This window comes from Mustela nivalis (genome assembly GCF_964662115.1).
Source record: "Mustela nivalis genome assembly, chromosome: 16".
NCBI lineage: Eukaryota > Metazoa > Chordata > Mammalia > Carnivora > Mustelidae > Mustela > Mustela nivalis.
The window spans coordinates 64,166,443-64,194,376 of NC_139035.1; the positions used below are offsets into that span (position 1 = coordinate 64,166,443).

Below are 27,934 nucleotides of genomic sequence, written 5' to 3' on the forward strand. Positions count from 1 at the left end.
TGTCCCATCTGCAGGTAAAGTTGACTTCCTTGGGTTGCTGAAAACAGGTGACAAAATAATAAAATTTCTGTGGTTTTACTAGGCAAAGTCCCATGAACTAGAGGAGGGGCAAGGCTTTATTTATCTTTGTATGTCATTGCCGAGCATACAGTATGTCCCCCAAACTTGCTCGGACGGGAATGAGAGAAGCCAGTGCCTTCCCGGGTTTCCCAACATGGCCAGTACCTCTGCTTCCTTTTCCACACGTAATTCAGTTCCGCAATTCTTGTTATGGGTTCTTGGGATATCACGTCCGCCCTGAGCTGTGTAATGAGGGAAACAGACCCCATTCTCCATCTACAGAGAAAATGGAGAGCTAGTACAGGGATAACTGGTCCCCAAGTTCTTTCTACAATGCGGGAGGTCCTCTACTCTCTCTAGCATCTTCCATGACCGCTTGTGCACTACGCTGTGATCGTTTTCCAGAGGCTCACTTCCTCCACCCAGCCTTCCCACCAACTGGAGGAGTATTTCCATCCGTGCTTAAAGTAACATATAAAAAGTCAGGAGCTCTGTGAGGCTGCTGGTTTTTAGTTCTTTAGAAGACATTTAAATGAACCCAAACAAAAAATGTATATAAGGTTTTGCAGACAACTGTATCTAAAGATTCTCATGTCTTCCCCCGCCCAGAGCCCCAGCCCTGGGTTTTCCCTTTGGCCTCATTTCAGGGGCAAAGGCTGGAAAACCACGTCTGGCCAGAAATGTCCAGAAGTCCGGTATTATCCCGACAGCGCCCAAGCTGACTCTGTCTTGAGTGATTTGGAAAGCACTTCTATGGAAAAAGTGTGTCCTCTAAGCAGTTACAAAAGCCCTTTGCGCCCTGAGAATGGTCAGGGCTATCACTTCCTCATTCAGCAAACCCCAAGAGAAGATAGGATCCCGCAGATCAAGTGCTGAGACCTGGCCTTAAATCTCTTCATTCCTGGGGCCAATGTTAGTGGAGGAGGAGGTCTGGGAGGTTAAAGACACGGCTGGGGGCATCACCGGCGCTGAATAAAGCCTCACTAGACCAAGGTGTTTGCTGTGCTTCGCCTCGAAGAGCGAGAATAATTTCAGAAGCGGGAAAGGGCAGAAATTTGGTCACGGTAAGTCAAAAGTTGGCTTCGAAGTGAACTGGAAACCGTAAGTGAAAGTACAAGTCTAATTCCCCGAAGGACAGTCACGAGGCCGGGGATGGCAGTTCTAGGCGAGTGTTTTTATTCATTTTCCCACGAGAAAGATGGGAGCACAACTTTAAAGGGAGAAGAAAAAGACGACCCCTGTCATGGGACCCACCATTTGGTTAGCTTTTTGAATTCATTACTCATTCAATAATTTTCTTTTTATTGAGCGTGAACCGTACGTGAGGAACGCTGTCGATCCCAGGAATACTTTGGTGAAAGAAACAGAGAAAGCCCCTTCGCTCAAGGAGACTGTGTCACCCAAACTTGATTCTTCAGCAAACTCCGGAAATTTCTTGGAGGAAGGCTCCCTGAGCTGCTCGGAGTCCAGCAAGCGCCTGTGTGTGCTTTGCCAGTGAACGAGGCACGCAGCATTTGGACCGGTACTTTGAGCGATCTAGCCTGGGGCCGCGTGTGCACTTGGCTCTTCCTGCAGAACAAGGCCCGAGTCTTCTGTCTTTGCATCCTCAGCCTGGCAAAGTGTGCATGGGGGAGAAGAAGACGGAATCTGGGAAATGGGTCAATTCCCAAGAGAGCTTACAATTGCTTGCTTGCTTTTTGTTAATCCCGGAAGGCTGCTCGTGGGCGAAGCCTGGCGCCCAAAGTCCCAGAGAAGCGGGGGCCTGGGCAGAGCTGAGAGAAGGACCCTGATCTCCTAATAGCGACTCTGGTGCTTGGCTATAAGCATCCTGCCAACTGAATGCTTCCATCTTAAATAAATGACTATTGCTGTAAGATTCTTTTTGTGCCATGCCTGAAAGATTAGAGAATGGCAGGAACAAGAAGACGCTTAGAAGAGGGGCACCTGGGGGGCTCAGTGGGCTCAGCGTCTGCCTTGGGCTCAGGTCATGATCCCAGGATCCTGGGATGGAGCCCCCCATTGGGCTTCCTACTCAGTGGGGAGTGCTTCTGACCCTCCTCCTCCCTCTTGTGCTCTCTCTCTCTCTCAAATTAAAAAAAAAAAAAAAAATCATTAAAGAAAAAAGAGAGAGAGAGAGAAGATATTTAGAAGAGAGATACTTCAGGAATTTTTCCCAGTGAGATTTGACGAGATATCACTGTTGACTGAAATCACCAACTTCCTGAAAATACTCCGGGTCCACCCGGAAGGTAATCTTTCCTTCCTCCCTATCCTGATTACCCACCCCCAGGGAGGAGCCGAATCTTCCCTTCTTGGAATCTGGGTTTGGAGCGGGTAGTTTCCAGTCTCAAGAGCCTGGGGGGGTGCGGGGGGAGGGGTGCGAGGGGTGGGGGGGACAGCAGAGCAATGGTGAGTTCACACTGCCCCCTGCTGGCCGCTCTCCCCCGACGCGGAGCACATACTTGCCCAACAACTTCTGCTCCAGTAGAAAAAGAAAAACAGCAGAATGCCCCCACAAAAGTCAAATGTCTTTATTTTATATAAAAAAAATTTGTACAGTTTTAGTTCCTATGTTTAAGAAAAAAAAACCTAAAATTGCCATTATGTTTCGATCCACTGCAAACTGTAAAAACAAGCTTTTTATATATTAAAAAAAAATTTACATTTTACAATTTTCTACATGCATGCACAAGGTCTCTGTAACCCAAAAAAAGAAAAACAAGAAAGAAAAAGAAGAAGAAGAAAAAAGAAACAAATGAAAAAGAAAAGAAAAAAAAGAAAAACCTAGATTCAACAGTGGCAAATTCTACATTTACAATCTCACTTGGAAGGGACCCAAAACAAGCCCCCTTCCTTTCGCGCACAGAACAACAGACCACAACAGTCACACACCAGGACCGAATCCATCAGCAGATGCTGCCCTGGGGGAAGGGCAGGGGAAAGAGAAGACAGACAGACAGACAGACAGACGGATGGACGAACCGCGCGGAGGGGTGACGGAGCTCCTCGGGTCCCACAGAGGAGAGAAGCGTAGACTCTGGGAAGGGGTATTTAGGATGAGAAGGTTCTGAGGGGTCCCACTGTCTCTTCACAGGTACCGTGGCGGGGTTGGGATGTGGAGCGCGAGATGAAAGGCTCCGATGGGACAGAGACGGGCAGAAACAAAGAAGGATCAAAAAGAAAAAACGAGTCAACGGAGCGTGAAGGGTCGTGTGAGAGAAATGGGACCCATGGGGACAGGCGGCGCGGCGAGGTAGGTGAAGGCCTGGCGAGCAGCGTCCCCGGGGCGCTCCAAGGTGATGACAAGGAAGGCCTGGTTGGGGGGGCGGGGCAGCTGGGGAACGTTGGAGACCCGGCCACACGGCCGCCCGGGGTCCTGGGGGAGCGGTGAGGGGCCACAGGTAGGTGCGGCCCCCACAGGAGAAGAGGAAGAAACCCCAGCATGGCCGGAGCGGCGGAGCAGGCGGGACAGTGCCCCTGGGGCTGGGCCCGCAGCAGTTCACAGCATGAAGACAGCTCCCCGTGCGGAGAAGCAAAAGACACACACAGCCGAACACTTGACAACTCATCCTGACATTTTAAAAAATAATAATAATTATTATAATAATCGTCAAAGAAGACAAAGATACCACAGTTCCGACGCAAAGGACCAAAACGCTACCGTTCTCAGTCACAGCCCTTAGTGCTTAGAGAGTTGGGGGAAAGTTTGCTTTTTGTTTTCAGAAAAAGGAATGAAAAAATCACAGTGATTAAAAACATGGCAGGTTCTGAAAAGAAACACTCCCCCACCGCTAACGTAGGGCCACCACGAGGATCCCAGACACCTTCGGTCCGCCCCAGCTGGGTCCGCCCGTCGCACCAGCCCCCGCTCCCGCCCACCATCCAGGCCCCATTCTCCAGGATAGTGAGGTATTTAGAAATGCGACCCAGGAGAGACTCCTCGGAAACCCGGTCCTTGCAGATAAGAAAAGATACCTTCCCGCCACCCCCAGGACAGGACGCCTTTCCCTCGGGTGCTGCCAGCGTCAGGCTCCAACCCACTGCCGGGCGGACAGCGGTCAGCACGCGCCCAAGAGCCCTGGTCTGGGAGGCGGTGGGTGCACAGATGTGCTTTCTCAGAGAGGATGGCCAACACGAGGGCTGCCCCTCCACGGGCAGGAAGCCTCCCCAGCCAGAGACCAGTGGGGATCTGAGCCCAGGGGGCACTCCGCGTGTCCAGAACCAGTGAGTCTGCCCGAGGATGGGGCCGGCAAGGGGCCCGGCGAGTTACTCAGAGACCCGGCCCGGGGGCCACCCTCCAGCCCTGCCGCCAATGGTCCGCCACAGGGATCCCGGCTGGAGGTTCCAGTTCCCTTGGCTAAAACTACACGTCTGAATGAGAGGCTCAGATTTACACTGAAAATATGTCTTAGAAGACCGGTGAATTTTGCTCAAAGAGAGACCTAAACTCTAGAGAATTCAGATCGGGCGTAGAGACCACAGAAGCTCGACGGGGCGAGGGACAGATACCCACGAAGGCAGCGATCCTGGCCCCTCCCCCCAGCACTGAGAGAGACGAGCGCCCAGAGAACCAGGCAGGGAGACAGGAGGGGACCCTGGCCAGCCAAGGAAAAGAGACCCCTGAGGCAAAGAAGTGGGCTTAAGGCAGGGGATGAGGAGGAACTACCGGCTCCCCCCCAAATGAGATGAGGCAACAGGTCCCTGGCGCGGAGAGAAGACATACGGGGGTGTGGGGGGGTCGGGAGGAAAGAAAAGCGTTGGTCTAAGACCGCAGGGGTCATCGGGTCGTGGGCGGCAAGCCCCTGAATCAGGGCTGGCGTCTGCTCGCCATCCTGCCCCAGGAAGGGGAAGCCTGGCCCAGCGAGGCGCGAACGAGGGTACAGGCAGGTTCAGGGTGGGGACCCGCGATGTTCCCCAGATCGCTCCCATCCTTCCCTCAGAGGCTGCCCAGCACGACCCAGTGAGGGAAGGCGCCGACCTCCACGGCCCAGGAAAGGTGGTCACAGAGGGTTTCCGCCTCGTCCGGCTATGGCCCCAGAAGACCGTGTGACTCAGACGGAAGGCAGACACTTTAGGGGTGAAGGGCAGATCCCCCCTTGCTCTAAATGTGTGTGGCTGTGCGGGGGAGGCTCCGACAATGACCACGGCAGGGAGACCCCCGGGCCGAGTCTGGGGGACGCACAGGTACCCTGTCCCGAGGACTCAGCGATGGTACCGGGCCGGCTGAGTGGGCAGGAGGCGCGGACGACACCCCGTCTGGAGGAGTTTTGGCACGGTGGCTCTCGGGAGTCATGTCTGGGCCCCCGGGACACCTCATCGGGGCCACAGGCGGAAACTGCTACCAGAACCTGGTTTGGGGGGGCGCTGGGGGCTCAGGAGAGAGCGCCACCCGGGAGGGAGAGAGGGAGAGGCAGGGCTTCCTGCACGATGACACCAAGTGAGGGCTGGGGACGGAGGGCGCGCTTCCCAGGCTCTGCTGACGACGCAGGGGCCTCTTGAGGCCCCCGTGGGGCAACCAAGGAGGAAGGGGGCAGATGGGTGGGGCTCAATTCAAGTAAAAGGAAACGGGGGCAGGGCCCGAAGGGCGGCAGAAGCGGGGGCCGAGCGCGCCCCCGTCCGCGGGACCTGCGCCCCGGCCCTGCGGCTCCATCACACCGAGGTCTCAGACTGCAACCTCATGACGAACTTGTGCGACTTGGGGTCCACAAACTCCTCGGAGAGTTTGAAGAAGGGGACCTTCTTGGTGCTCACCACCAGGCTAAAGTCCTGGCGCTTCAGGAGGAAAACGATGCCGTCCTTGAGCGCATTGGTCACCGGCTCCTCGCTCACCAGCGTCCACTGTTTGGCCAGCCAGCGCTCCTTGTGGTACTGGATGGTGGGTCCGGCCGCCAGGTACCGCTCCAGGAAGGCCTGCAGGGGGCCAGGGGCTGCATGGGCGTCGGTCCCACCCCCCCACCGCCTCATGCCCCCAGCCCGGGGCACGGCTTCCAGAGACAACCAAGACATCCCCCAGCTCACGCTCTGCTTCCACCCCGTCTACAACAGAGCAGAAAGGGGCAGAGCTCCTCTGCTTCGGACCTTCGTACGAAACACGGGGAAGCGGAGCCCACAGAAGAGGGGGGTGCCCCAGGGTCAGGACCTGCGCCCTGCCACTTGCCTGCACCAGGGTAGGCCACAAGCCCTCCCTGGTTCTTCCTTCCCCTGCCATCAGCTCTCACGGAGGCTGTCACCCTGCTCGCCGAGGGCGGTTCAGGACGCAGTTCTAGGGGCTGACCATACAGCGGAGGGTGGGGGGTAATGGCTCAAAAAAAGCTCAAAGGGGCTGGTGAAGGGGCAGGGGGACTCGGTGCGGCGACCGCACAGAACTTGCAGAGATGGGAGTCAGGTCTCAGCGGCCCCGGAAGAGTCCAGAAGCCACCCCTGCTCCTCAGCACCTGGGAACTTGACTCGGAGCCAAGATGGGGGGGGCAGGGATGACAGACGAGACCACGGGGTGGGGGGGGGCAGGGCCGTGGGGCGGGTGCGGTGAGAGCACCGTAGGAAGGTGGGCGGAGCAGGGAGCAGCGGGGTGCTGCAAGCGGGGTGCTGGCGGCAGGGTGGGCCTACCTTGGGCGTCATGTCGTGGGTGATGCAGAACTCCAGGTGCTGGAGGATGCTCTCCATGGTGTGGTAGGGCTGTTGCTTGGTGGTGCGAAGGTACTTCTGCATGGCCCGAGCCATGGAGGCAAAGATGGCCTGCGCCGCCTCCCGGGGGTCCATCACCTCCCTGGGGTTCTTCTGCTCCTCCTCCTGCAGCCGCTTAATGTGCGTGAAGGCCTCCTCCACCGCCACCACAAGCCTGGGGGACAGGAGGGGCCTGGACCACACGCCCACCTCCCATCTTTCCCTCGGCTCCAGCCCTCCAGCAGCCTGAGTGAGGTCAGGGCTCGAGGTGGAGACCCGGAAGCACACAAACCCACCTGAGCCAAGGGCTGGGCTATGCGGGGGAGGGGGGGCGTGCACACACACGGTGCGGTGGCAGGTGGGAGGCAAGGCAGGAAAGAGCTATAGAGCTCCGGGAGCGGAGCGCAGGGAGTCCAGTGTCAGAGCTGGAGACCGCTAGGGCCCGGGCTCAGGAAGAGCAGCAAGCCTCGCGGGCAGCCGCCGTGCTGTCCGAGACCCCCCCCCCCCCCCGCCGTCACACTTTGCTGGGCAACAAATGAACAGGCACAGAGCAGGGGCAACACTGACATCCGTCTGGGGGGTGGGTTTGCAAGGAACTGACTACAAACCAGGAAGAGAGAAAGGCAAGAACACGAGGGCCGGATGGCCGAGGTGAGCCCACCATTCACAAGAGACCTGGACGGCTACAGACTAGTGGCTAGACTGGTGGCTAGAGACCTGGCCACCAGACAGAGAATGAAAACGTCCGTGTCCATCGAGACAGGCAAAGAGGGAAGAGGACTGTAATCCAAATACGGCCGAGGAGGCGGGAGTCACCCGTGACCCACGGTGGGTGCGGCGATGAGAAGCTTCACGCCGGACCCGCCGCAGCAGGGGTGCATCTCAAGGACTGTGTTAAGGGGAAGCAGCAGAAAGAAGTCAATCTGCGTTATAAGCATACGGGGTGCCCTGTGGCTCAGTTGGTGAAGCATCTGCCTTTGGCTCAGGTCATGAGCTCCGGGTCCAGGGATCGAGCCAGCACTGGGCTCCCTGCTCAGCGTGGAGGCTGCTTCTCCCTCTGCCTCCACCCCTCCACTCATCCGCTCTCCCTCTCTCTGTCAAATAATTAAATAAAATCTTAAAAAAAAAAGAAATGGCACTACTGGTCTTTAACCTATGGCAGGGGACACCAGCCTCATGTCAGGACAGAAGGGATAACTTCCTCCCTTATAGCCTGGAGACCGTTGAAGGAGGGGCAGAGGGCACAGTGGGTGGTCAGATCCTGGGGCGCTCTCCTGCCGCAGGCCCCATGGAAATCCCAACGAGCCGCGGTGGGACATGGCAGCAGCAGGTACTTAAGAAAGACTCTTCAGGCCTGACTGAAGCGTACGTAATAATGCGGACAGGACAAAGGGAGGAGTGAGGACAGTACTGCAGAATGGCAGAATGTACCAGATCTGAGCGCCAGAACCTCATGTTTTGCGGGTAAAAGGTACCATCCGCTGAGCAGGCCTCCAAGAGCTACTGACTTTGGCCTGCCACAGACCCAGGACCTGACCTGCGGGACTGTGAGCTGAGAAGCGTGCGCGGGTTTACGGCGCACAGCGCGGGGGTCTGTCCCGGCAGCCGCGGGACCAGACGCTCAGTCTGCAGCCCTCGTGCCAGGCACAGATGCCCAGCCGCACCCGGCCGGCGCCCAGACCCACCTGGCCCGCCGCTTGCGCACCCTCCGCTCGTGCTCTGCCTCCTCGTAGTAGTACTCGTTGTGGCTGTTGTCCCGCCTCCGAGCAGCCGCCGCGATCACGGCCCGGGACTGGCCCGTGGAGTTGTTGGTGCTGTTTTCTGCGCAGGAGCAGGACAGACAGGCACAGTCACCTCCCAGCGCGCTCGCTCCCCATCCCAGGAAGTCTGGAGATGGCAACCTGACACGTCGCAGGAGGCCGTGCCCACCCCGACTGCTGGCACCCCCAACCCTCCTGGCCACGGCTGGGAGAGGCCCACAGGACGGCCACCAGGAGGGCCCTGGAGGGCAGGAGTCCTGCACGTGCTCCCCCGGTGCAGGGGAACCTGGAGCTCCGAAAGCTGAGGGCTCAGGACCAGGGCTGGGGAGCAGAGAAGTCAGAATGGGGGGACGGGGGGTAATGCGCCACAGCACGGGGCGGGGGGGGGGACAGCAAGCAGCCACCTGGAGTCCGGGGAAATGACAGAAGAAAAGGGACCGGGGAAAGCAAGGGAAAAGGCTGAGAGAAACGGGGAGCAGGTACCGCGCCCTGCCTGGGACGGACGGACCGGAGGGCAGGGGAGCAGGGCCGCTCACCCTCTCCGAGGGAGTACACCTTGAAGCCAGACACTTTCTTGGCCAGGACGGACTTGGGCAGGTTGAGGAGGGCGGGGTTGTAGACAGGGAAGTCATGGTAATACTTCTCCAGGATCCACACTGCCACTCGCTGGATGCTGTGGGGGAGACGGCGGGAGGGGGAGGGAGAAGGGACGGACAAGGGGGGCGGGGAGGGAGACATCAGGGCAGGTCGGCGGGGCAGGAAGGACAAGCACAGGGACAAGCTGCTTCCAAGAAGCCCGGCTCAGGGCCCAAGGTCGACTTCCCAGGCTCGCAAGCCTTCCCTGGGGGGCAGGGCCTGCTAGACCTTCCCTGCTGCACTGAAGCCCAGGGAAGAAAGGACACGGGACCTGGATCCCCACAAAGGACCACCAAGAGTCCCCCAAGATTCCCTCCGGGACCAGGAGGGGCTCCAGATAACTCCGCATGGGCCAGGGGGAGGGGCAGAGGAACTCCCCGTTATCTCTCCCTCTGGGAGACCGTCCTCTGGTCATTTCATCCCAGCAACTGCGCACTTGAGGGCTCACCAAGGCTGTGGCTTGGTTTCGCGCCCCACACCTTTTTCCTCTTTGGTCCAGCCCTCTCTAAGGTCCCCAGTGGCTCACTGCTTGTTCTCTCCCGGTTCCCAACTCCCAGCCCCACCTGCCCCGGGACCCTGTGCTGCTGAAAACCTACCACGTGCAAAGTCCCTACTGCGGCCTGCGGCCCCCCAGCTCCTCACCGCCGCCCCCATGCCCGGCTCTCTCCCATGCGCCCTGCAGACCCCCAGCCTCCCCCCCAGGCCCGCGCCCACACCTGAGGTGGCCCACATTGTAGAAGCGGCTGGCGCCGTCGGTGGAGCGCACGACCTTGAGCGTGAACTGAGGCTGCAGCTGGCGCAGCTCCAGCAGGACGACGGCCAGATAGTGCACGAAGAGCAGGGCGTCCACCAGCGACACGGCGAACTGGACGACGCCCTGGTAGCTGCGCTCGCGGGCGTCCAGGATGCGCACGCCGTAGAAGAGCCAGTAGGACACCACGAGCAGGAAGACCAGCACCATGAGCAGCGCGCGCAGCACGAAGACGCGCGGCAGCGAGGCCTTGGGCCGCCGGAAGAACAGGGCCCAGCTGCCCAGCAGCAGGATGAGCAGCTTGAAGGCCACGGAGATGAAGAGGCCCTCACAGGCCGTCCCGCAGGGCTCCAGCTCCTCCCGCCACAGCAGCGGGGGCAGCAGCAGGAAAGCCAGCGGCGTGAGGAAGGACAGCAGTGCCAGCGTGGCCCCCGCCGCCACACCCAGGTGTCGGGAGCAGTCCAGCGGGACGCTGTCCTCCATGTCCTTGGCGATCCGCGTGAGGTCATCGTGGGAGATGCTGTGCTCCGAGGTGCCCGTTACCACTGTGGTCGTCTCCCCCCAGTTGTCATCCTACAGCAGGAGGGGCGGAGGCATCGAAGGGGGATTGGGGAGGAGGAGCCGGAGGGAGAAGAGAATGGAGGGGGGAGGAGGGGAGAAGGAGAGGAGACAGGGGAGATGGGGAAGGGGAGGGGAAAGAAGGAGGGGCAGGGAGGGCGGACAGACAGCCAGCACAAGAGAGAAGAGACGGCCATCAGCCAGTGTGCAACCACCCAAGCATTACCAAGATCCACTCTGGCCAAGCTTGGCCCCTGCAGGGCTGGGACCTCTGAGACCTGGACCAAAGGGCACACAGCAGAGAGCTCGGGAAAGAACACCGATGCCCAGATCTCACCCAAGAGGAAAACCACCTTTTTATAAAAAACCCAGATGATTTGGGGGCTCCTGGGTGGCTCAGTCGGTTAAGCATCTGACTTCAGCTCAGGTCATGACCCCTGGATCCTGGGGTCCAGCCCTCCCCACGGTGGAGAGTCGGCTTCTCCCTTTCCCTCTGCCTAACCCCCGGCTCACGCTGGCTCACGCTCTCTCTCAAATAAACAGAAACTTTAAAATAATAATAAAAAAACAAAAACCTGATGATTTTCACATTCATCCAAAACTGAGGATCACTGAATTCACTCAACAATCCCTAAGTCCTGTATATCCATAACACGGTCTGTGGACCAGCAGCGCGGACACCTCCTGGGAGCTGCTGGAAACACGCATCTCGGGCCCCAGCCCATGCCCACTGTGCGGGAACCTGCTTTCTAACAAGGCCCCCGTGGACTGCTCGAACGTTCGGGGGCTGGCAGGGGGAGCTGAGGCGCCCCAAGGACGTGCAAGGTGTGCGTACCAGGAGGAGAGTCAGGCACGGCCAGCTGGAGCGGGAGCAGGCCACGTGCAAACTGGGCTAAGCTAGAAGCACCTACCCCCCAGACCTTGAGAGCCACTTTAGGTTTCTGACCAAGGGGGTGACCTGAAACAAAGCAGCGTGGCAAAGGCCAGAGGACCCTGGGGGGCAAGGAGGGGGAAAGCAAGTGATCGGTGTAGGGCATGGAAGACGGACACACTTAGGGCCACCCCGGTTCTCTGGTCGGCCCGCAGCACAGCAGCTGCCTGTTGCTGGACGCAAGGGGGTAGACGGGCTGAGGTCCCCAGTGTCCTTCAGAGTGGGGTTCACTCAAGCAATCTCTGCTGCAGCCAGACACCATCCCACAGAGGAGCTTCCAGTCCCCCAGTGGCCATCAGTGCCCACACCCTTCACTCCTGGACAGCACGGGGACAGCATCTCAGGACCAGGACACCGACTGGGGGGTGTAGAAGATGCCAGACAGGGTCAGTGACTGGGCCTTCCGAAGGACGGGAGGAGAGTCTGATCTGATGAAAGGAAGTGTGCGCACGGACCACGTTGAGCTCGAGGAACTGGGTCTAGCCCCCACTCTAGGCTGACCCGCAGACACGCTGCCTACCCTCTCCAAGCATCAGGGGTTTGTAGCCTTCTCCCCCACAGCAGGTGAGCTGACCATGTCTCAGGGCCCCTTCAAGAACTCGGGAGGCCAGGTCTCAGGGAGAGGACAGGACTGGGAAAGAGGGAGAAAGAATACTTCCCTCCGGTACTCATCTGCTCCCAAGACCCAGGAAGTCCCCATGTCAGACACAAATTTCTTGTGAGGGGAAGGGGGCTGGGAGTCTCCAGCCCCAGAAGGAAGCTCGGGAGGCACATGAGACACAGGCAACCCCAGAGTCACCTCAAATCCTACCTCTGCCCTCATCCAGCACAGCGTTCTGCCTGCTGGCCTCCCTGCTGGCGAGCACAGTGGGCCACAGAGGTTAGAGCAGGAGCAACCCGCTCACGGGCCCTCTGGGGTGTCCTTCCCAGCGCCTTCTCCCCCTCCTCCCGGTCCTTTCTCCGCTGACTCCGCCCACACCTGTTTCCCTCCAGACCAGGCCACGCGATTCCGCAGGTGAACAACAGAGGGCGCGGTCGTGCCCACGCCTCCGGGCTCAAGGGAAACTCCGCCCACACTTTCAGACCCCACCTGCCCCGCAAGGCCCTCCTGCTGGCGGTTCCCAGCCCACCCGCCTGGCCGGCCTCAGCCCAGAGGAGCCAGGCGATTCCCAGGACACAGCCCAGGTCACCTTACCTCTCTGACACCGGGAGGCAGAGGCTGCTGCTTCCAAAGGGATCTCTACAGAAACTCCCTGAATTCTACTGAAGCAGGGTCCTACCCTGGGACACCAGCAGAAGGAGGTGTGACACCAGATGCCCTCCCTGATAGGACCTCTGTCCGAAGAGCCCAGGTTTCCAGGCCCCGCCCCATCAGTGGACCTCCCGCTTCACGGAGCAGCCCTAAGTCCCCCGGCCGGGACCCCGTGCCCACGGAGGCTTACCCGTTCATCCCCTCGCGTGGACTCGTTGTCCAGCAGGGGCTCCCCTGGAGCCTGGATCGTCACGGACTTGTCACCGCGGCTCCCATCGCGGCTCTTGGAGCGGTGCCGGTCCCGGCGGTCCCTGCAGCAGGAGGCCAGGCGAGCGGGGCACAGAAGATCAGAGGGGGGACCCGGGTCTTCTCAGCAGCCCCCGTGCACACCCACCTCTCACGCACCCCCAACACACCCTCCACCACGCACATCCCCCCCACGCGGGCCCACCTGTGCTTGCGGGAGCTGCGGGAGTGGCCCGACTTGTAGGAATAGCCCGAGTACTGGGACTCGGTGTCCATGGCGTCCGAACGCCGTGCCTTGTAGCGCTCCAGGGCCACGGGCTGGGGCCTTCTGGGGGGCCCCACAGCTGCCTCCTTCAGCACCGGCTTCTTCAGGCCAAGGGGCACCTTCAGGAAATCAACCGTCACCCTGAGGGACTCTATCTTGCTGGACGGGTGGGCTTGTCTCAGAGAAAATCAAGCGGCGTTCCTGAGAAAAGGAAGCAGCTGGTTAGCAGTCGGAGCTCCCTGGGAAGTCAGGGCCGAGAAGAGGACCGTCCCCAAAGGGCAGCTGCAGATGGCCTCGCCATGACCTCAGAATAGTCCCTCCAGGTTCGCGCTCTGTCCAGCGCGCCCAGTTCCTCTGACCTTGCCTCCTACAAAGAGCACTCCTTGGCTGTGCCAGCGGGCACAGGAAAGACGGCCGGCAAAGGCCACTAGGAAAGACCCGACCCTGCACGCCCCGGGGCCAAGAGCCAGGGCAACGCTTTCCTTATTCTCAGCCAGGAAAGCCAAGGCTCAGAAAGAGCAGGTTCTGGCCAGCCGACAGGCTGGAGCAACAGAGACCTCACAGAGCAGAAAGCAGCTGGCTGCTGTCCAGGCCTCTCCTTCCCCCTCAACTCCTTGTCCCCTGACTCACAGCTTCCAAGGATGCCCACAGAAGGAGGGCTCCTGTCACCATCTTGCCAGCATCTACATCACACAACCAGGTCAAGCTGGCGGCTCCTCCTGAGGGTCAGAGACGGGGTGTGTGTGTGCACGCGCGTGCACCCGCACATGTGCACGCACACAGACTAGGGGACAAGGTCAGGAATGGAAACCGTGGATGACGTTGGAAGCAAGCAGGGAGTAGAAGGCAGCAGGAACCATTCTCTAAAAGCCTCACGTCCGTGAACGGCAAGGTCGAGGCAAGGTCCTGGCTGTGTGTGCTCCGGGCGGCGGGCTCTTTCTGCACGGTCACCTCCAAGCTCCGCGGAGCAGAGCCAGCGTTTCCTTCTCCTGCTTCCCCAACCCCCACCCACATCCTGCGGGGCCCCCAGAGCCCAGCCCTCCGCGACCAGCAGTCAACATGGTGCCATCTCCCCTCTGCCCCTCCTCTGTCCCTCCTCTGTCGCGCACGCACGACTCTGCCACGCACACACGCATTTCCCAGCCTCACTCGCCAGCCCGTGGTCTCACTCTCAGGGACCGCGTGCACTGTGCTCCCCGCGAGGCCCCGGGGGTACGGCGGGGACCTGACACCGCATTCCCGGGCCGGTGGGGCAGGTGCACACTGACCAAGGAAACCGGAATACGAGTAACTAACCACTGCAGTGATGACAGGAAAGGAGCGAAAAACCAGGAGGGACAGCTCGGGGGCCGCGACCAGAAACTGAGTGCTTCTGGAAAGCTTCTCAGAGAACGGGACACCTGAGCCTACAAGGAGAGCAGCAGTGAACCAGGCAGAGTGGAGAACCGTAGGGAGGCGCGCCCGGGAAGACCGAGGGCGGCAGAGCCCGGTGTCTATCAAGGACCAGCAACGGCCAGTGGGACTGGAGCTGAGGAAAAGGGTGGTGACAGGGAGCCAGGGGCCAAGCTTATCCGAGATCCTGGGCCAGGCGAGGAGCTCACGTTTTATTCCAAGCGCCAGGGGAAGCCTGTGAAGGATGTTAGCTGTGCGGGCAGGGGCTGGGGGGAGAGCAGACGTGGGAACACGCGGACGGAGGCGAGCAGGCCTGGAGGTGACAACAGCCGGCTGGGAGACGTGCTGGTAGGATCAGCAGGGCCACTGGGGTCTGGCTGAGGGCAGGGGGTGCCCGGGCAAGAGAGTAGATGGTGGTGCTGTCACGTGGGGAAGGGGGAGCCAATCTGAAGAGGAAGGCCATGAGCTCCGTCTCCGATGGGCTGAGTTCAAGGCCACGAGACAGGCGGACAGAGAGGCAGTAGGGTTCCTGAGGAGCCAGACCTGGGAAAGTCTGAGCTGGAGGTGCTGACGGGGTACAAGGTGGGAATGGGTGGGACCCCTGGGAAGAGGAATGCGTACGGGGGATCTGCGAGTCCCAGGATGTAAGAGCAGGCAAAGGGGCTGACAAGGCACGGCCGGAGGAGCAGGAGGGCCAGAAGGGCTGCCGTGGCGCCAAGCACAGGAGGGCGTTTCGAGGCCGCATGCTGTCATAAAGTCAACGATGTTCAGAACCGAAACGGGCTTGCCTTTGTGTCGTTGTTAACTTTTCTCCAACTAAGCCAGGTCTTCGGCAACTGGAGCACGGAAGCACGACCGAGACCCGGCTGTGTCCGCCCCCCTCCCAGGGGCATGCGGCAAGAAACCGGCACTGACCTTGGGAATGCACCCGCTGCTCTGACGCCCAGGGAGCCCGCCCCGACTGTGGGAGATGAAACCCATCCCGCCATTCCTTGGCCCCCCACCAGCTACCTAGAGGCAGCCCCATGGCCTCGCCATGCCTGTCAACAGCCCCACGTCAAGGCAAGCACATGACTGACACACGTTTAGGGGACAGAGACACAGAGCCTCAACCCAAGCCGAACCCTTACTCAGTACCGTTGCCATGAACAGGCACCCCGTCCACAAACGACACGCGGGGCTCCTGCAGCCCAGCTCCCGAGAACCCTTCCTCCGGGCTCACGTCCGGTACCCGCCCTCCGTCTGCAGCCTACTCTCGTCCCCAAACCTGAACTCCACCGGGAGGTTCAAGAGAACAGGTGGGCTCCAGACAGGGGGTGGAGAATGAAGGGGAACAGACCTGCCCTCGCCTGGGTCTGGATTCCGCACCCTCTCCATCCTGCCCTTAATGCTCACGTCTCCCGGAGCCAGTGGCACAAAGAGCCGGGGACGCGCGTCCGAGGCTCCGCATTCAAACCCCAACTCTCCCGGCCACCTGCTCCGTGACCACAGGCAAGTTACCTAACTTCTCTGTGCTCTGCAGCCTGGTAGGCTCATCAGTACAACAGGAAAACAAGGATGCGTGTTTGATGGGGCTGCCGTGAGGACCCTGGGGTGAAATGCTTCTCCGTACGGCTCAGTTAGAATTAGTTAAGGAATTAATACGCTCTGGCTCCAGGGTCGCCCACGCTCGATCCCCAGACACCTCCTCTGAGACTTGGGGGAGAGGTGGTATAAATAAATCCTGCTGTGGGGACTACTAAATAAAGAAGTCTCACACGTGCACGCACACACACACACAGCCCTGGCCAGGACCACTTCAAACACACCCAGGAGGGAAGCCGATGCCATTGTGTTTCTCCTACAGATAAATTTCAAACCAGACAAGGGTGCCAGCCCCTCCCAGCCCTTTGTTCGGAGCTGCTCAGCCTCAGCCCTTACCTTCCTCCCAGCCGTGTATTAAAGACCCAGCATACGCCCTGCTCCCCTGGCCTGCTCCACCCACCCCTTCCAACCCAACTCCAGATGCCCCAGAAAGCATCCGAACGTGCTCCTCCTTCCCCTACCAGAGTGGCCCGAACGAGCCCGGTTCCTCAGAACCTTGCCTGCTGTACCCCGGGCACCCGGGGAACTAACCCGAGTCTGGAGAGGCCGGGGGAGGGATGGGAGGTGAGGAAGAACGAGGGGAGAAGTTGCCCTTGTTTCATCAGCTCAGGAATCGGGGGTCTGCAGGGTCTCCCGGGTGGGCGGGTTCCCAGGGAAGAGGGTGGGGGAGGGGAGCCCTGGATGAGACCAACAAGTGGAAATGTCAGAGGTGGACCTGGAGGGCAGCAAGAGCCGGTGTGGATGGGGGTGGGGGGGGACTGGTTTGCGGTTGGGAGGCTGGGAAAGGGAAGCGTGTCCCACTGCGTCCACCTTGCCCCCACCACCGCCGCACATCACACTCACTCGGTTCCCTGCTCAAACCCACCATGGATTATCTGGGGTTAAAAGGAGGCCAGAGAGGAGAGAGGGAGAGAAGGGAGCCTGTCACAAAAACAAGACCCTTCTCCCCCCCAAAAGGCCTTTCAGAAATAAAATTAATGGAATGTGTCTCAGTACCATCCCAAGGGGATTGGGGGGAGGGGTGGGGGGGAATGTGGGGGCTTTTGTCCCGGCTGCCCAGCTTCTCCCACATTGATCACCATGGCAACCAAAGCCCCCTGTTGCCTAGGTGATGGCAGCCGGGTCCTGGAACCCATACCCAGCATCCAAAGCGAGAGAGGTTGTGAAGGTGGGGGGGCGCGGTTAGGGACAGAGGGGAGAGAATGGGGTTTCTCCTCTGGCAGCCCCAGCTTTTGTCTGAGCCCTGGGATCGGGTTTCTTCAGGAAACAATCAGAGGCCTTTGGAAAAAATACACTCAGAACCTGGCAACAGGCAGAGGGAACAAGGCTTGGGGGGGGCAGGGGGGTTACAGAGGGGGAGGCTGGTGTTGGGCAAAGGGAGACTGAGACGGGACCCTGCCCCTTTGCCCCCCTCAGAGGCACAGCTCAGGTGGACAAGGCACTGGCCACGGACACAGGCACCCCGTTGTGGGGCGGGTGCTGGGGACCGACGGCCAGCCACCAGGCGGCTAGGCTCACGACCTCCTCCACCCGCCATCTGGACCAGGGCCACCCCACCACCCCATCCCAGCTCCTTCAGGCCTGGGGTGGGGAACGGAGGCGGGGCAGCAGTGTGGGTGGGGCTGGGGGCGTGACTCAGCCTGGAAAGGAAAGGTGCGCGCGCGGAGGGGACCGAACACAAACGTGTACTAGAGAGCGCACCTGTTATTCCTCATCTCTAGGGAAGACAGGGCAGTAGACCAGCTGCACCACGGAAGGTGCTTGGGCTGGACCTTCCCGTTGCAGCGGGAAGAGGATGGCAAGAGGACAGATGCCGACAGCTCTCCTGACTCTGATGGGGCAGCGCTCTCGACAGGCCCACTGTTGAGACAGAGGGCCCTCCTCTTCTTCTCCATCCGAGACCCGGAAGGAAGGAGCGTGATCGCCTCCTTGGACCCCTCCTACAGAGCAATCTGTGGACACTGGCCCTTAAAGGGCTGTGGTCCCACGCAAGAGCCTGGGTCTGACGGCCTCAGCCTCCCCCTTCCTGCTTCCACCCACAGCTAGGTGTGGACGTGTGAGTGCCCTGGTCCCGTGGTCCCTTCAGCGTCACCCACGACAGCCCCGCTGCCCAAGGACATCGATGTGAGTTCCACGCCAAGTGCCGGCTGGCCACCCTCCTGGGTGGCAACAGGGTCCTACCTCCCCACCCAGTGTCCAAAGAACTAGAAATCTGTCAAGGAAGACAGAGCACCCTCCCTGTCAGCAGGCTCGTGGGGGCAGGGCAGAGACACAAAGTCTTCAGACCGGTGGTGTCTCCTCTTTGCCATGAGACTCATCCGTGTGCTCAATCCAGACCCTGGCAACCACTGGTGGTGGGGTGGCAGTGAATGTGGTGACCTATCCGGCTGCCGCACAGGACAGTAAGGTACGAGAACCCCTAACTGGGCCCATGTAGACCCGGCTCCCTTCTCTCCCCTCCTCCCAGGAGGGAACTGCATGGACCCATCCAGCACTAACCTGGAGGAAGGCGGCCTTCCAGAGGCAACCCTATGTTCCAAGATAAAAACACGCATCCCAGAGAAAGACACCTCGGCCGCATCTCGGGCACGCCTGTTTGGCCTCCCCCGTCAGACCTCACTAAAGCTCTGGCTTTGCGTGCTCCTCTCAAGAGGGACACCAGGTTCCTCCATGACACGCCTGGTCCTCGGAGTGGCCAAGTCTGTAAGGCCGGGATGGGGAGAACTCGCATGGACCCCTGCCCCAGCCGCTCTTCTCACCAGTGACAAGGGACAGACCAGACAGGCCCAAGCCCAGACAGCGCAGACCAGAGCCCTTACCCTCCAAGGGCTGGTTTCTGCCCCAGCCCTCCCCCACCCACTTGAGGCTCCTGACGCTCCCCCAGCCAGTCCCCAGCCAGTTCCCAGTGGTGGACAAGCCCTCCGTCCCAGGAGGCCATGCTGGGTTTCCCCATCACAAGAAGAATCAAGGCGAGAAAGGCCAGGAACAGACCCAGGCCCTAGACCAAAAAATGGCTGCTCCCCATTCCTGCACGTGAAAAGGGTCCCAGTGTCCCTGGGTGAGACCAGAGGGAGCAGCTGGATCTCAGAGGGCTGAGGCGGAGGAAAGGGCCAGCCTGGGGCGCACCCCCGCACCCCCACGAACCAGGCACTCTCCCAGGACGGCCCCAGACATGAGCTCACCATCCTCCCAGCCCCAGGGCGGGGGCAGGACCCTTCTCCTCCCTGGGCTGAAAAGCAGGGACGGTTGTGCTTGGGTCCCCGTGGCGACTGTGCTTCTCGCGCAGATGCACACGGCCAGACCCCGTGCAAGGAGCCCCACTGGGGAGAGCCCACACACCGGGCTCCTGGCCAGGACACCTGAGGCTGCATCTCACGGAAGAGGAGCTGGGGCAGCCAGAGCCAAGCGCTGCTCCTCTACTTCCTCAGTTTTCCTCCATCTCAGGCAGGGGAGAGGTAGGCACCCTCCCATATCCACAGACACACTGCCACGCACACACACATACACCCACACTCCTAGCCCCCTTTGAAACCTCAACGGGCTCCTGCCTGCCCCACCCAGCTCCACCCGCCCTGGCCAGGCAGGTTCTGCAGAGACCTGCTTGGCTTCCTCTCTGGCTCCCCCACCCCCAACCCTGCTCGCAGAAAGTCTCTGTCCCCCAACACACCATGCACCCACACCCCAGCACCCCGTTCCCTAGCCTCAGCCAGCAGAGAAGGGTACCCTGGGCCGGGGGAGGGCAGACTGCAGAAAGGGTGAGTAATCACTCTGGCACCTGTCCCAGGTTGGGGGCCAGAGGGGAGACAGGGTGCCAGGCACGGGGAGAAGGGAGCCAGGGCTTCTAGGTGCCCGGATCACGGTTTCATTTCCACCCAACGGGCTGGCCCCACAATTCCCACCCGCCAGGCTCCAAACTTCTTCCTCCCTCCCTCAGCTGGGGCGAAGGACTGGCCCCTACCTGCCCAGCAGGTGAGCTGTGGAAGAGCCAAGAAGAAAAACAGGCACCTCGAGTTGTCCTCAGGGACAGGAGAAGGCGGACCCCGGGAGGTGAGCAGGCTACTCACAGATCAGCTCCTGGGCGCTCCACACCCCCAGCCTTGCGGAACACAAAACGCTGCTCTCCGTAGCCTACCGTCTCAGGTAGGCCCCCCGTGACCCTGACTCCAGGAGGCCCCCAGCCTGCTCGCCCAGCCTCTGCCATGGAGCAGGAGGTGGCAAGCAGCTACTTGGGGAGGGGAATCCAGCGGCCCTCGGGCTGACATGTGGTGGGGGAGCTGGGAGCGAGGGCCACAGACCCCGAAAGCTGGTTTGTACGGGAGAAGCAGCAGGGCGGGCCTACGGTGTGACGCGGCGGGACAGAGGGCGCGGGCGGCAGGCCTGGCTCTCCCCACTCTGGAAACCCTCCCCTCACACACACCCAGGGGCCGAGATCCGGCAAATGACCCAGCTCCTGTAGAGGAAAACCAGGCCAGCTGACAGGCCTGCGTACCAACCGACCTCCACCATCTTGACTAAGTCACCACCTGAGGTCTCCCTCTTCCGAAGGAGCCGGGGTCAGAGGAACTCACGTGGACCCCAGCCCTTCTATCTGCCACCTCCCGTCCTGGAACAAAGCACGTGACAAAACAAGTGTCTCTGTTCACACTCGGTTGTTTTTTAAGTTACCGCATTCACACCTCGGGCTCTGCACCTGTTCCCGTCCAACCCCCAGTTACCCTAAAAAGCCAGAGGCCCCTCCCCAGACTCACACTATCTTCCGCCCAGGGTCGGGGAGCCAGGAGCCCTCTGGTGAAAGTGGAGGTCCGAGGGATATTTTGGGGGTTGCTGGAAAACACTACAGACAACAAGGGCCAGGACCCTCCCAATCACAGACAAGACCCCCCGGGCTGGAGCAGCCAGCGCCCGCCACGTGTGAAGGGGCCCGCAGAGAGGAAGAGGCCGGCCCCTGGACAGGTTCTGCCCAGGCTGCAGCCCGGCCCCCGGCTCGTGACCAGGAGGTGCTGCTCCTCCAGGAGACCCCCCAGGCCCAGCCTCAGGCGCAGCCGTCTCTCCTGGAGCTGCCACGGAAACTCGTGTCCACCCTCCAGGAGACGGGCCAGCTATTCAAGTTCAAGATTAAAGGCAATAACGAGCAAGTCAGATTCCACCGGAAGGAGGCAGGGGCGAAGGGGCGCTGTGGAAAACGGAAGAGCCGAGTGTGGCGGACACAGCGCAGCCCCCGGGGACGTGCCGCTCACCTTCTCTAAACCCGTGTTCAGGCCAGTGAAATGGAGGAAGAGCTCCTACTGCAGAAGGTGAAGAGTTTTCCACAAAATAACGTATACAGAACATCACGGAGTCGGGAACAATAAAACGTCAGTTCCCACCTCTTCATCCTTTACAAGGGTGCACCTGCCATGGTCCCACTTCCGGTTCCCATGGCCTCCTTGTGAGAAAGACCCCAGCCAGAATAAGCCGGAATCTCCTCTGGCTAGAGCACTGGCCCCAGCCCCCGGGGACCCGGACCTCACCCTAATTCCACCACAGCCAAGCACTGACTGAGAGAGCAGCCAGAACCCCTCTTCCCATGCTCTGTCTCCTTCCTGGGTTGAGGGTGCGGGGCTGGCCCAGGTCCCCCCATCCCCCTCTTCTCCTCCCTCCTTCCACACTTACAGAGACCGGGTTGCAGAGACCGGGCCGGGCTCCAGTCACCCCGCCCCCCACTCTCCCATAGGTGCCAAGCCCGGCTGTGTGTGCAGGGGCTGGGGAAGGGGACCCCACGTCTGCCACCCCACCCCAGCCCCCAGCTTCTCCCTCCTCTCCCCTCACGGCCCACCCTGATTACCACGAGGTCCTTGACTCTGCTGATTCCAAGCCTGCTTCTCCCAAACCCATTCCCGGCCGTCCTGTCTGTAATTACCAGCCTCGCCAGGGGCACCAGACAGACACAGCAACACCTCATTTCCAAAGGGCCCCGCCACACAAGGCCTCTGCCTCCTACTCCGAACCAAGCAGCGTGGAGCAAGGGACGGAGATTCTCCTGGACCCACCTCCCTTCTCTCCGGATCACAGGAGGGCCGTCTGGGTCAGGTCACCAGGAGGCCGGCCAGAGCAGGGAAGGCTGGAGGGGGCGGGGGGGTCTGCAGTGGGTGGGGGGTGTTTTGAGTAGGATTCACCCCCAGGCTTTTCCCTGACCTCCGCTACTAAAACCTCCCCGTGAACAAGGCTCCCAACCTGGAGACGGTGAGAGAAGAAATATCAGGTCAATTCAGAGATGGGGAAGTTGGCGTCCGGTAGAGCTGAAGGACAGGTAGGGACGAGGGCAGATGTGAACAGGACGGAGCCACCTGGGAAAGATGAGGAGAGGGCAAGGAAGTCCCGTCCTCCACGCAGACCCTGCGAAGGGCAACAGGATCCCAGACTCTCCCTCCCTATTGCTTCCAACGCCACCAACCTCAGGGGACTTCCTTCTACAGGCAGGGAAACTGAGGCCAGGTCCCCACCGTAACCTAAGATCCAACAGTATCATGCTGCGTGCCGCTCAGCAACACCCCCGATCCTTCGGCACGCACAGCGTGGACCTGCAGAGCCCCCGCGGGCCCCGCCCCGTCTGCCCGGCTCATACTATCCATCCTGCTAAAGTCCATCCACACCATGGAATACGATTCAGCCGTGAAAAGGACTAAGGTTCTGACACCTGTTCTCACAGGGAGGAGCCCAGCGAAGGCAGACAGACAGACAGAAGAGGTCACACGTTGTATAATTTCATTTCTATGGAACATCAGAACAGGTAAATGTTCTGAATGAATGAAGACCGGTGGTTGCCGGGAGCAGGGGCGCAACCGCTTTGCAGACAAGTCTCCGTTCGGCGTGGGGGAAAGGCTTTCAGACAGAGGCCACGCTTGGACAACACTGCCAACGTACTAAATGCCAACGCGCACTTTAAAATGGTCAATTTCAGGGGTACCTGAAGAGCTCCGTCCGCGAAGCATCCAGGTCACGATCTCAGGGTCCTGGGATCCAGCCCCGCGTCGGGCTTCCTGCTCAGCAGGGAGCCTGCGTCTCCCTCTCCCTCTACTGCTTGTGCACTCTCGCTCTCGCTATCTCTAGCAAATAAAATCTTTTGTTTTTTAAATGGTTAATTTATGTTATGTGAGTTTCACCTGTTCAAAAAAACAGCCAGCAAATGGCACATCTCCTTCCAGGGCCTTCCCGGACACCCACCGCAGGGCCGAGCACTCTGGCTCCAGGCTCCGGCGGCCTCCGGAACACACCTCCACACGGCACTCACGGGGCTGCAGCAGCTCGACGTGTTTCCGCATGTCTCCCTGTGAAAGCCCGTTTCATCCGCCCCTCTCCGCGGCGCTTCCCACGGCGCCGGGCAGACAGCGGGCAGTGCCCAACGTGGTCGGCCAGGAGAGCCGGGCCAACACCTCGCTCTGCTCCCCAACTCAGCGCTGCCCCCCACCATGATCAGCGAGACCCCAAACCACTCCACCGAGCGCTCCCTAGGAGCCAGGCGCCGTGCGGAGGCTCTCCGTGCCTTCACTTAGCCTCGTAAACCAAAGAGGTAGGGTGTACTATTAACTCCGTTTTACGGGTGAGGCTTCAAAAAGTTACCTCCTCTGTCTGAGGTCTCAGAACTAGGAAGGGGCAAAACTGAGAAAGCAGAAGCAAGCCGAGAGCCAGGCAAGGACATCACTGGGGGCCTGGGGTTCCTACAGGAACGCCCCATCTGGGGTTGGAGGACGGTGTCCTAAGATACATAACAGGCTAAAGAGTGGGGTTTAAGAACTTGCCCCACATTAGGGCACCATGAAGGACTAATTCCAAGCAACGCCGTGAGGGTGTAGGGAGCTGCTGGGGGCAGAAGGCACAGCAGAGCAGAGAGGAGTCCCTACAACTCAGAGGGGAGGAGGAGAGTCCCCGAGCTCATCCCTCTTCTCCCCCCAACGCTTCTGGTAGCCAAGTACACACCCCTCCTCTAGCCAGAAGGGCCTCTGGGAAGCCAGATAAACAGATAAAAAGTCTGTCCTGCTCTAGGGCCAGGAAAGGGGGCCCTTCCTCAGACTCTGAAGGAGCAGAATTTGCTGAGGGCCACACCAGAGAGGCCTGTCTTGGAGGAATCGGCGGAATGACTGTGCAGGAGCAAGACAAGGGGGCAGGAGGAGCCAGTGTGGCCACTGGTCCCAGAGAGGCCCCTGCCAGCCTCTGAGCACAACACCGCCTCCTTGGGAGGACGCCCCACCGGCACGCAGAGAGCCTGAACCCCCCATCCTAGATTTAAGAGCCCTGCTCACCACAGGAGCCCGCCCCGTCAGGTGTCCGGCTTGGGGGTATCACGCATCTGGTCCTTCCTGCTCTGCCCACAGCCCTAGTCCCAACATGTTCTAACTCCCACTACCCTCATCCCGGAGTTTTAGGGAAGCTAGGGAGCCCCGGGGACTAGAGAAAGAACATTCCAATGGTACATGCCCTTTAGGGAGTCAGACATTCCAATAGTGTAGTTCCTCAGAGACCCTGATAAACTTGCGTGGTCACCACCTTAGCCCCTAAAACTGGGCGGCTCCCCCTCACTGCTGCGGGCGACAGGGCAGCGTCTGGGAGGGCAGGGCAGAACAAAGCGTGCTTGATCCGCCCCTTCCCTTCACCCCAAAAGAGAAAGGACAAGAGAGAGGAGAGGCAGAAGGGGTACACACTGCTTCTGTGGGGAGAGGTACACCCACTTCCCAGTGGTGACCCCCCGCCACACTACCAGGATGGTGAGGACGGCCTCCAAGGGGTGCCCACCCTCTCTCTCCCCGACACACAGTCATTCGCCCCCTCACTGCCTCAGCTCCTGGTCCTCACCCTCGGACCGGGCCCCAGACCACAGCCCCACCCCCGCCACGCTTCTCACCAGGGAAAAGGGAAACTAAGGGCTCCACACAGACGCACCTGCAGAAACGCTTGAGGAACCCCCATCCCCCCACCCCAGGCTCCCCGAAGCTCCCACGCCACCTTCTCAACCCCATGGACAGACCCCCCGCCCCCCGTTCCTCCCCCAGTTGTTCATCCCTCCAGCAGGCTGTCTGCTCTGGCCTCCTCTGGCCTCTAGCCCGTACCAAAATCCCAGGTCCTCAGGAACCGTAGGGTCCTGGAGGCAGGGCAGAGTTCGTGGGCTCTGAAGTCAAGGACTCCACGGCAGGGCGCTTTCCAAGACAACTGTGGCCTAGGGGGCTGAGCCTGGGCTCTGGAGAACCAAGAATGTGGTGAGGGGGGCCCCTCTTCCTTCTCTCCCGGACCCCTCCAGGGCCTCCGATTCCTCTAGGACTACAGCCAGAACCCCTGCTCTCTATGCCCAACAATATACGCCCTTTTCTAGAAAAACCCACCTCCCCAAACAGGCACCTCTTCCGACGGCCCACTCACTCCTACTTGTTCTTGGATACTTAAAGCTCTCCCCTCGCACCCCCGAGAAAGCCACATCCGAGAAGCTTCAGAAGCATCCAGACAGCTGTCCCTTCGGGCTTTCTCCCAGGAAAATCTGCCTGCAGAGGCAGGAGGATATACCCCCAAAACACACTCAGAAACCCACACACGCCTAAGACAGTACCCAGACTGCTACGTACCCATCAAGGCAGGGTCCACACTAGAGAACGGATTCGCTCGCCCCCCTTCCGCTGCACAGGTGCACGCACACCTACCTACCCAGGTGTGCCCCATTCTGCTCTCAAACACCCACCTTCCTCAGTACCTACACCCTTCTTTCCCAGAAACCCCTGTGCAGTTCACACACACAGACACACGCCCCTTCGCCCGAGTATCCACATAAATGCACAGCCAGGCACAGGCCGATCCGTGGTCCGCCGCTCTCCGGGTGCACATGCCACCACCCGGGTGCACACGCCGCCACAGAAAAACGCCGAAAACGCCGACACCTCCAGACCCAGGGGCCCACCTGCAGAAACACGCAGCACATTCCGGCGCACGCACACGCACACTCACACACAATCACGCACACTGGGCCTCCACCGATGCTTTAAGACTCACTAATGCAGAGCCCCCAGGCCCCCCAAATGGGTCCATCTGAGTGGGCAGAGGGTCGCCGGCCCCTGTCCCTGGGCCCCCCTTCCACGGTGCCCGCCAGCCCTGGCCTCGAGCAACACACGCCCCCTCTGCTCTCCTTCGGTCGGTCCCAGGCTCCACACTACACCCTGAATGCATACCTGCCCCGACCCTCCCACACTCCTGAAGGTGTGTCTGCACCCCTAAACACCCCCCCCCCAGTACCTCCAGACTCCGATCCTCGCACTGCCTCTCCCCTCACCTCCACACACACTCCCGGTCTCGGGCTTCAGCCGGCTCCCCCGGGATCATCAAGGCCCCCGCCGGGGCCCCGGGCCCAGGAAAGTCCCTGGCTCTCCAGGCCCGGGCTCCGCCCCCTCCCCACGAGCCCCCCGCCGTCCGCAAAGTTGGGGGGGGGGGCCACTCCGCCGTGCGGTGGGAAAACCGACCGGAAGGGGGTGCCCCGAGCCCCCGCCCCGTCCCCCAGCAGCCATCCCGCCCGCCCACGGGCCGGGCACCCCCGGGGCCCCCGCACGATCGTCTTCCTTTCCTGTTTCTCGTCCTCCTTTCTTTTTCTGGCAAACTTTGCCCGCGCCCCCGCGGCCCCGCACTCACCGCCGCCGCCAAGTGCCGGTGGGCTCGGCCCGGCGCCTTTGTATCCGCAGCGCTCCGGGTCGCGGCGAACTCCGTGCTCGCGGACCGGCAGCGCGGGCGAGGGCGGCGCGGAGGGGGCTCCGGAGCCGGCCACCCCCTCTGCGTCCCAGACCGCTGCCTGTCCCCCTCGGGGCCCCGGGGGCAGGGGCCGGGGATGGGGGCGCTCAGGCTCCCATGGCGGGGCCCAGGAGCACGGAAGCGGGGACCGGGAATCGCACCGGAGCCGCGGGCGGAGCTGGGAGGGGACGGGCAGGGGAGCGGGCGGGGGGCGGGGGCGGGGGGCGCGCGCTCCCGGGCGCCGCCTCCTGGCTGTTCCCGCCGCCGCGCCCCTCCCGCCGCCGCGCCCATTGTCTGCGGCCCGGCTCTTCCCGGAGCCGCCGCTCCCCGGCCGGCGGGCCGCCCCGGACGCGCGGGGTCCTCCCGACCCCGGAGGAAGGCCGCGGCCCGGCGACCCCTGCCCCGAGCGGTGACCCGGGAGGCCTCCATCCCCGGCCAAGGCCCAGCCACAGCCCCTCCCTCCCGGGGCGCCTTTTTCCGACCCGCCGGTGAGAGACGGAGCCCCCGGGCCCCCCGGGGATGGAGGTGTGCGTTCTTGCGGGCCACAGACCCGGCGACACAGAGTCCAATCTGGGACGTGGGAAGATTGATTTCCTCCCCCACCCCCCCCCCAGGGCTGCGAGAAGGGAGAGTCATTTCTGATTTTAATTAGTGGCAGGAGAAGCTCCCCGCTTCCCGTGCATACGGGGATTTCCCTGACACCAGCACCACCGCATCCCACCCCCCCTTCCAAAAATAATTTAATTACTCGGTGTTCTAGCTGCGAGCGGCGACCGCCCAGGCAGTATGGGACGCTCCCTCATTAACACTTTTTTCCTCCCCTCTGGTTTGAGCGTAGGGATTAATTACAAAGGGAACCCTGCCCTCGGGGAGCGAGGGCGGGGGAGGCGCGAGGACAGGGAACTTGTATGGAGGGGAGAGGGGCGCTCCTCCCAGGAAACCTCCAAAGGCCTATCAGGTCCTTAAGCCCAATCACACAAGCTCTGGACCCTGGGGGATTCAGATACCTTGGAGTTGGGGTACTAGACAGAGACTGTAGGTATCACAAAATATCCCACACAACTGGGGCATTTCTGCCTTGGAGCATTTCAAGGAACCA

General features: G+C 60.9%; 1 protein-coding gene and 1 long non-coding RNA gene across 11 annotated transcripts; one reads left to right on the forward strand and one right to left on the reverse strand.

The window, feature by feature from the left end:
* Positions 1-2,567: 2,567 nt before the first annotated feature.
* On the reverse strand, positions 2,568-27,090 carry VANGL2 (VANGL planar cell polarity protein 2). 10 transcript variants are annotated; one of them, XM_082704324.1, is made up of 12 exons: positions 26,740-27,062; positions 23,045-23,183; positions 22,312-22,424; positions 22,128-22,217; positions 21,336-21,523; positions 13,063-13,323; positions 12,802-12,922; positions 9,836-10,443; positions 9,020-9,156; positions 8,409-8,544; positions 6,667-6,898; positions 2,568-5,970 (listed from the first exon to the last, which is right to left on the reverse strand). In XM_082704324.1, the coding sequence occupies exons 6-12, from the start codon at positions 13,131-13,133 to the stop codon at positions 5,710-5,712; spliced, it is 1,566 nt and encodes a 521-aa protein (XP_082560450.1). In that variant the 5' UTR covers positions 13,134-13,323; positions 21,336-21,523; positions 22,128-22,217; positions 22,312-22,424; positions 23,045-23,183; positions 26,740-27,062; the 3' UTR covers positions 2,568-5,709. The 10 variants fall into 10 exon arrangements, with proteins under 10 accessions (XP_082560450.1, XP_082560451.1, XP_082560453.1 ...); XM_082704325.1 differs by lacking the exon at positions 26,740-27,062 and adding an exon at positions 26,350-26,524; XM_082704327.1 differs by lacking the exon at positions 23,045-23,183.
* Positions 17,230-20,107, forward strand: LOC309850416. Its single transcript, XR_014304227.1, has 3 exons — positions 17,230-18,222; positions 18,566-18,801; positions 20,033-20,107. It is a non-coding gene; the product is annotated as an uncharacterized lncRNA (long non-coding RNA).
* Positions 27,091-27,934: the final 844 nt, after the last annotated feature.

What these genes read in the sequence shown, in the direction of transcription:
- VANGL2 (XM_082704322.1), bottom strand. Translation starts at nt 13,133, where the DNA reads ATGGACACCGAGTCCCAGTACTCGGGCTATTCCTACAAGTCGGGCCAC. An exon ending in TACAATGTGGGCCACCTCAG is followed by an intron (nt 9,157 to 9,835) that starts GTGTGGGCGCGG and finishes TCTCCCCCACAG; the next exon opens with CATCCAGCGAGTGGCAGTGT. An exon ending in CCCACGACATGACGCCCAAG is followed by an intron (nt 5,971 to 6,666) that starts GTAGGCCCACCC and finishes GGCCCCCTGCAG; the next exon opens with GCCTTCCTGGAGCGGTACCT.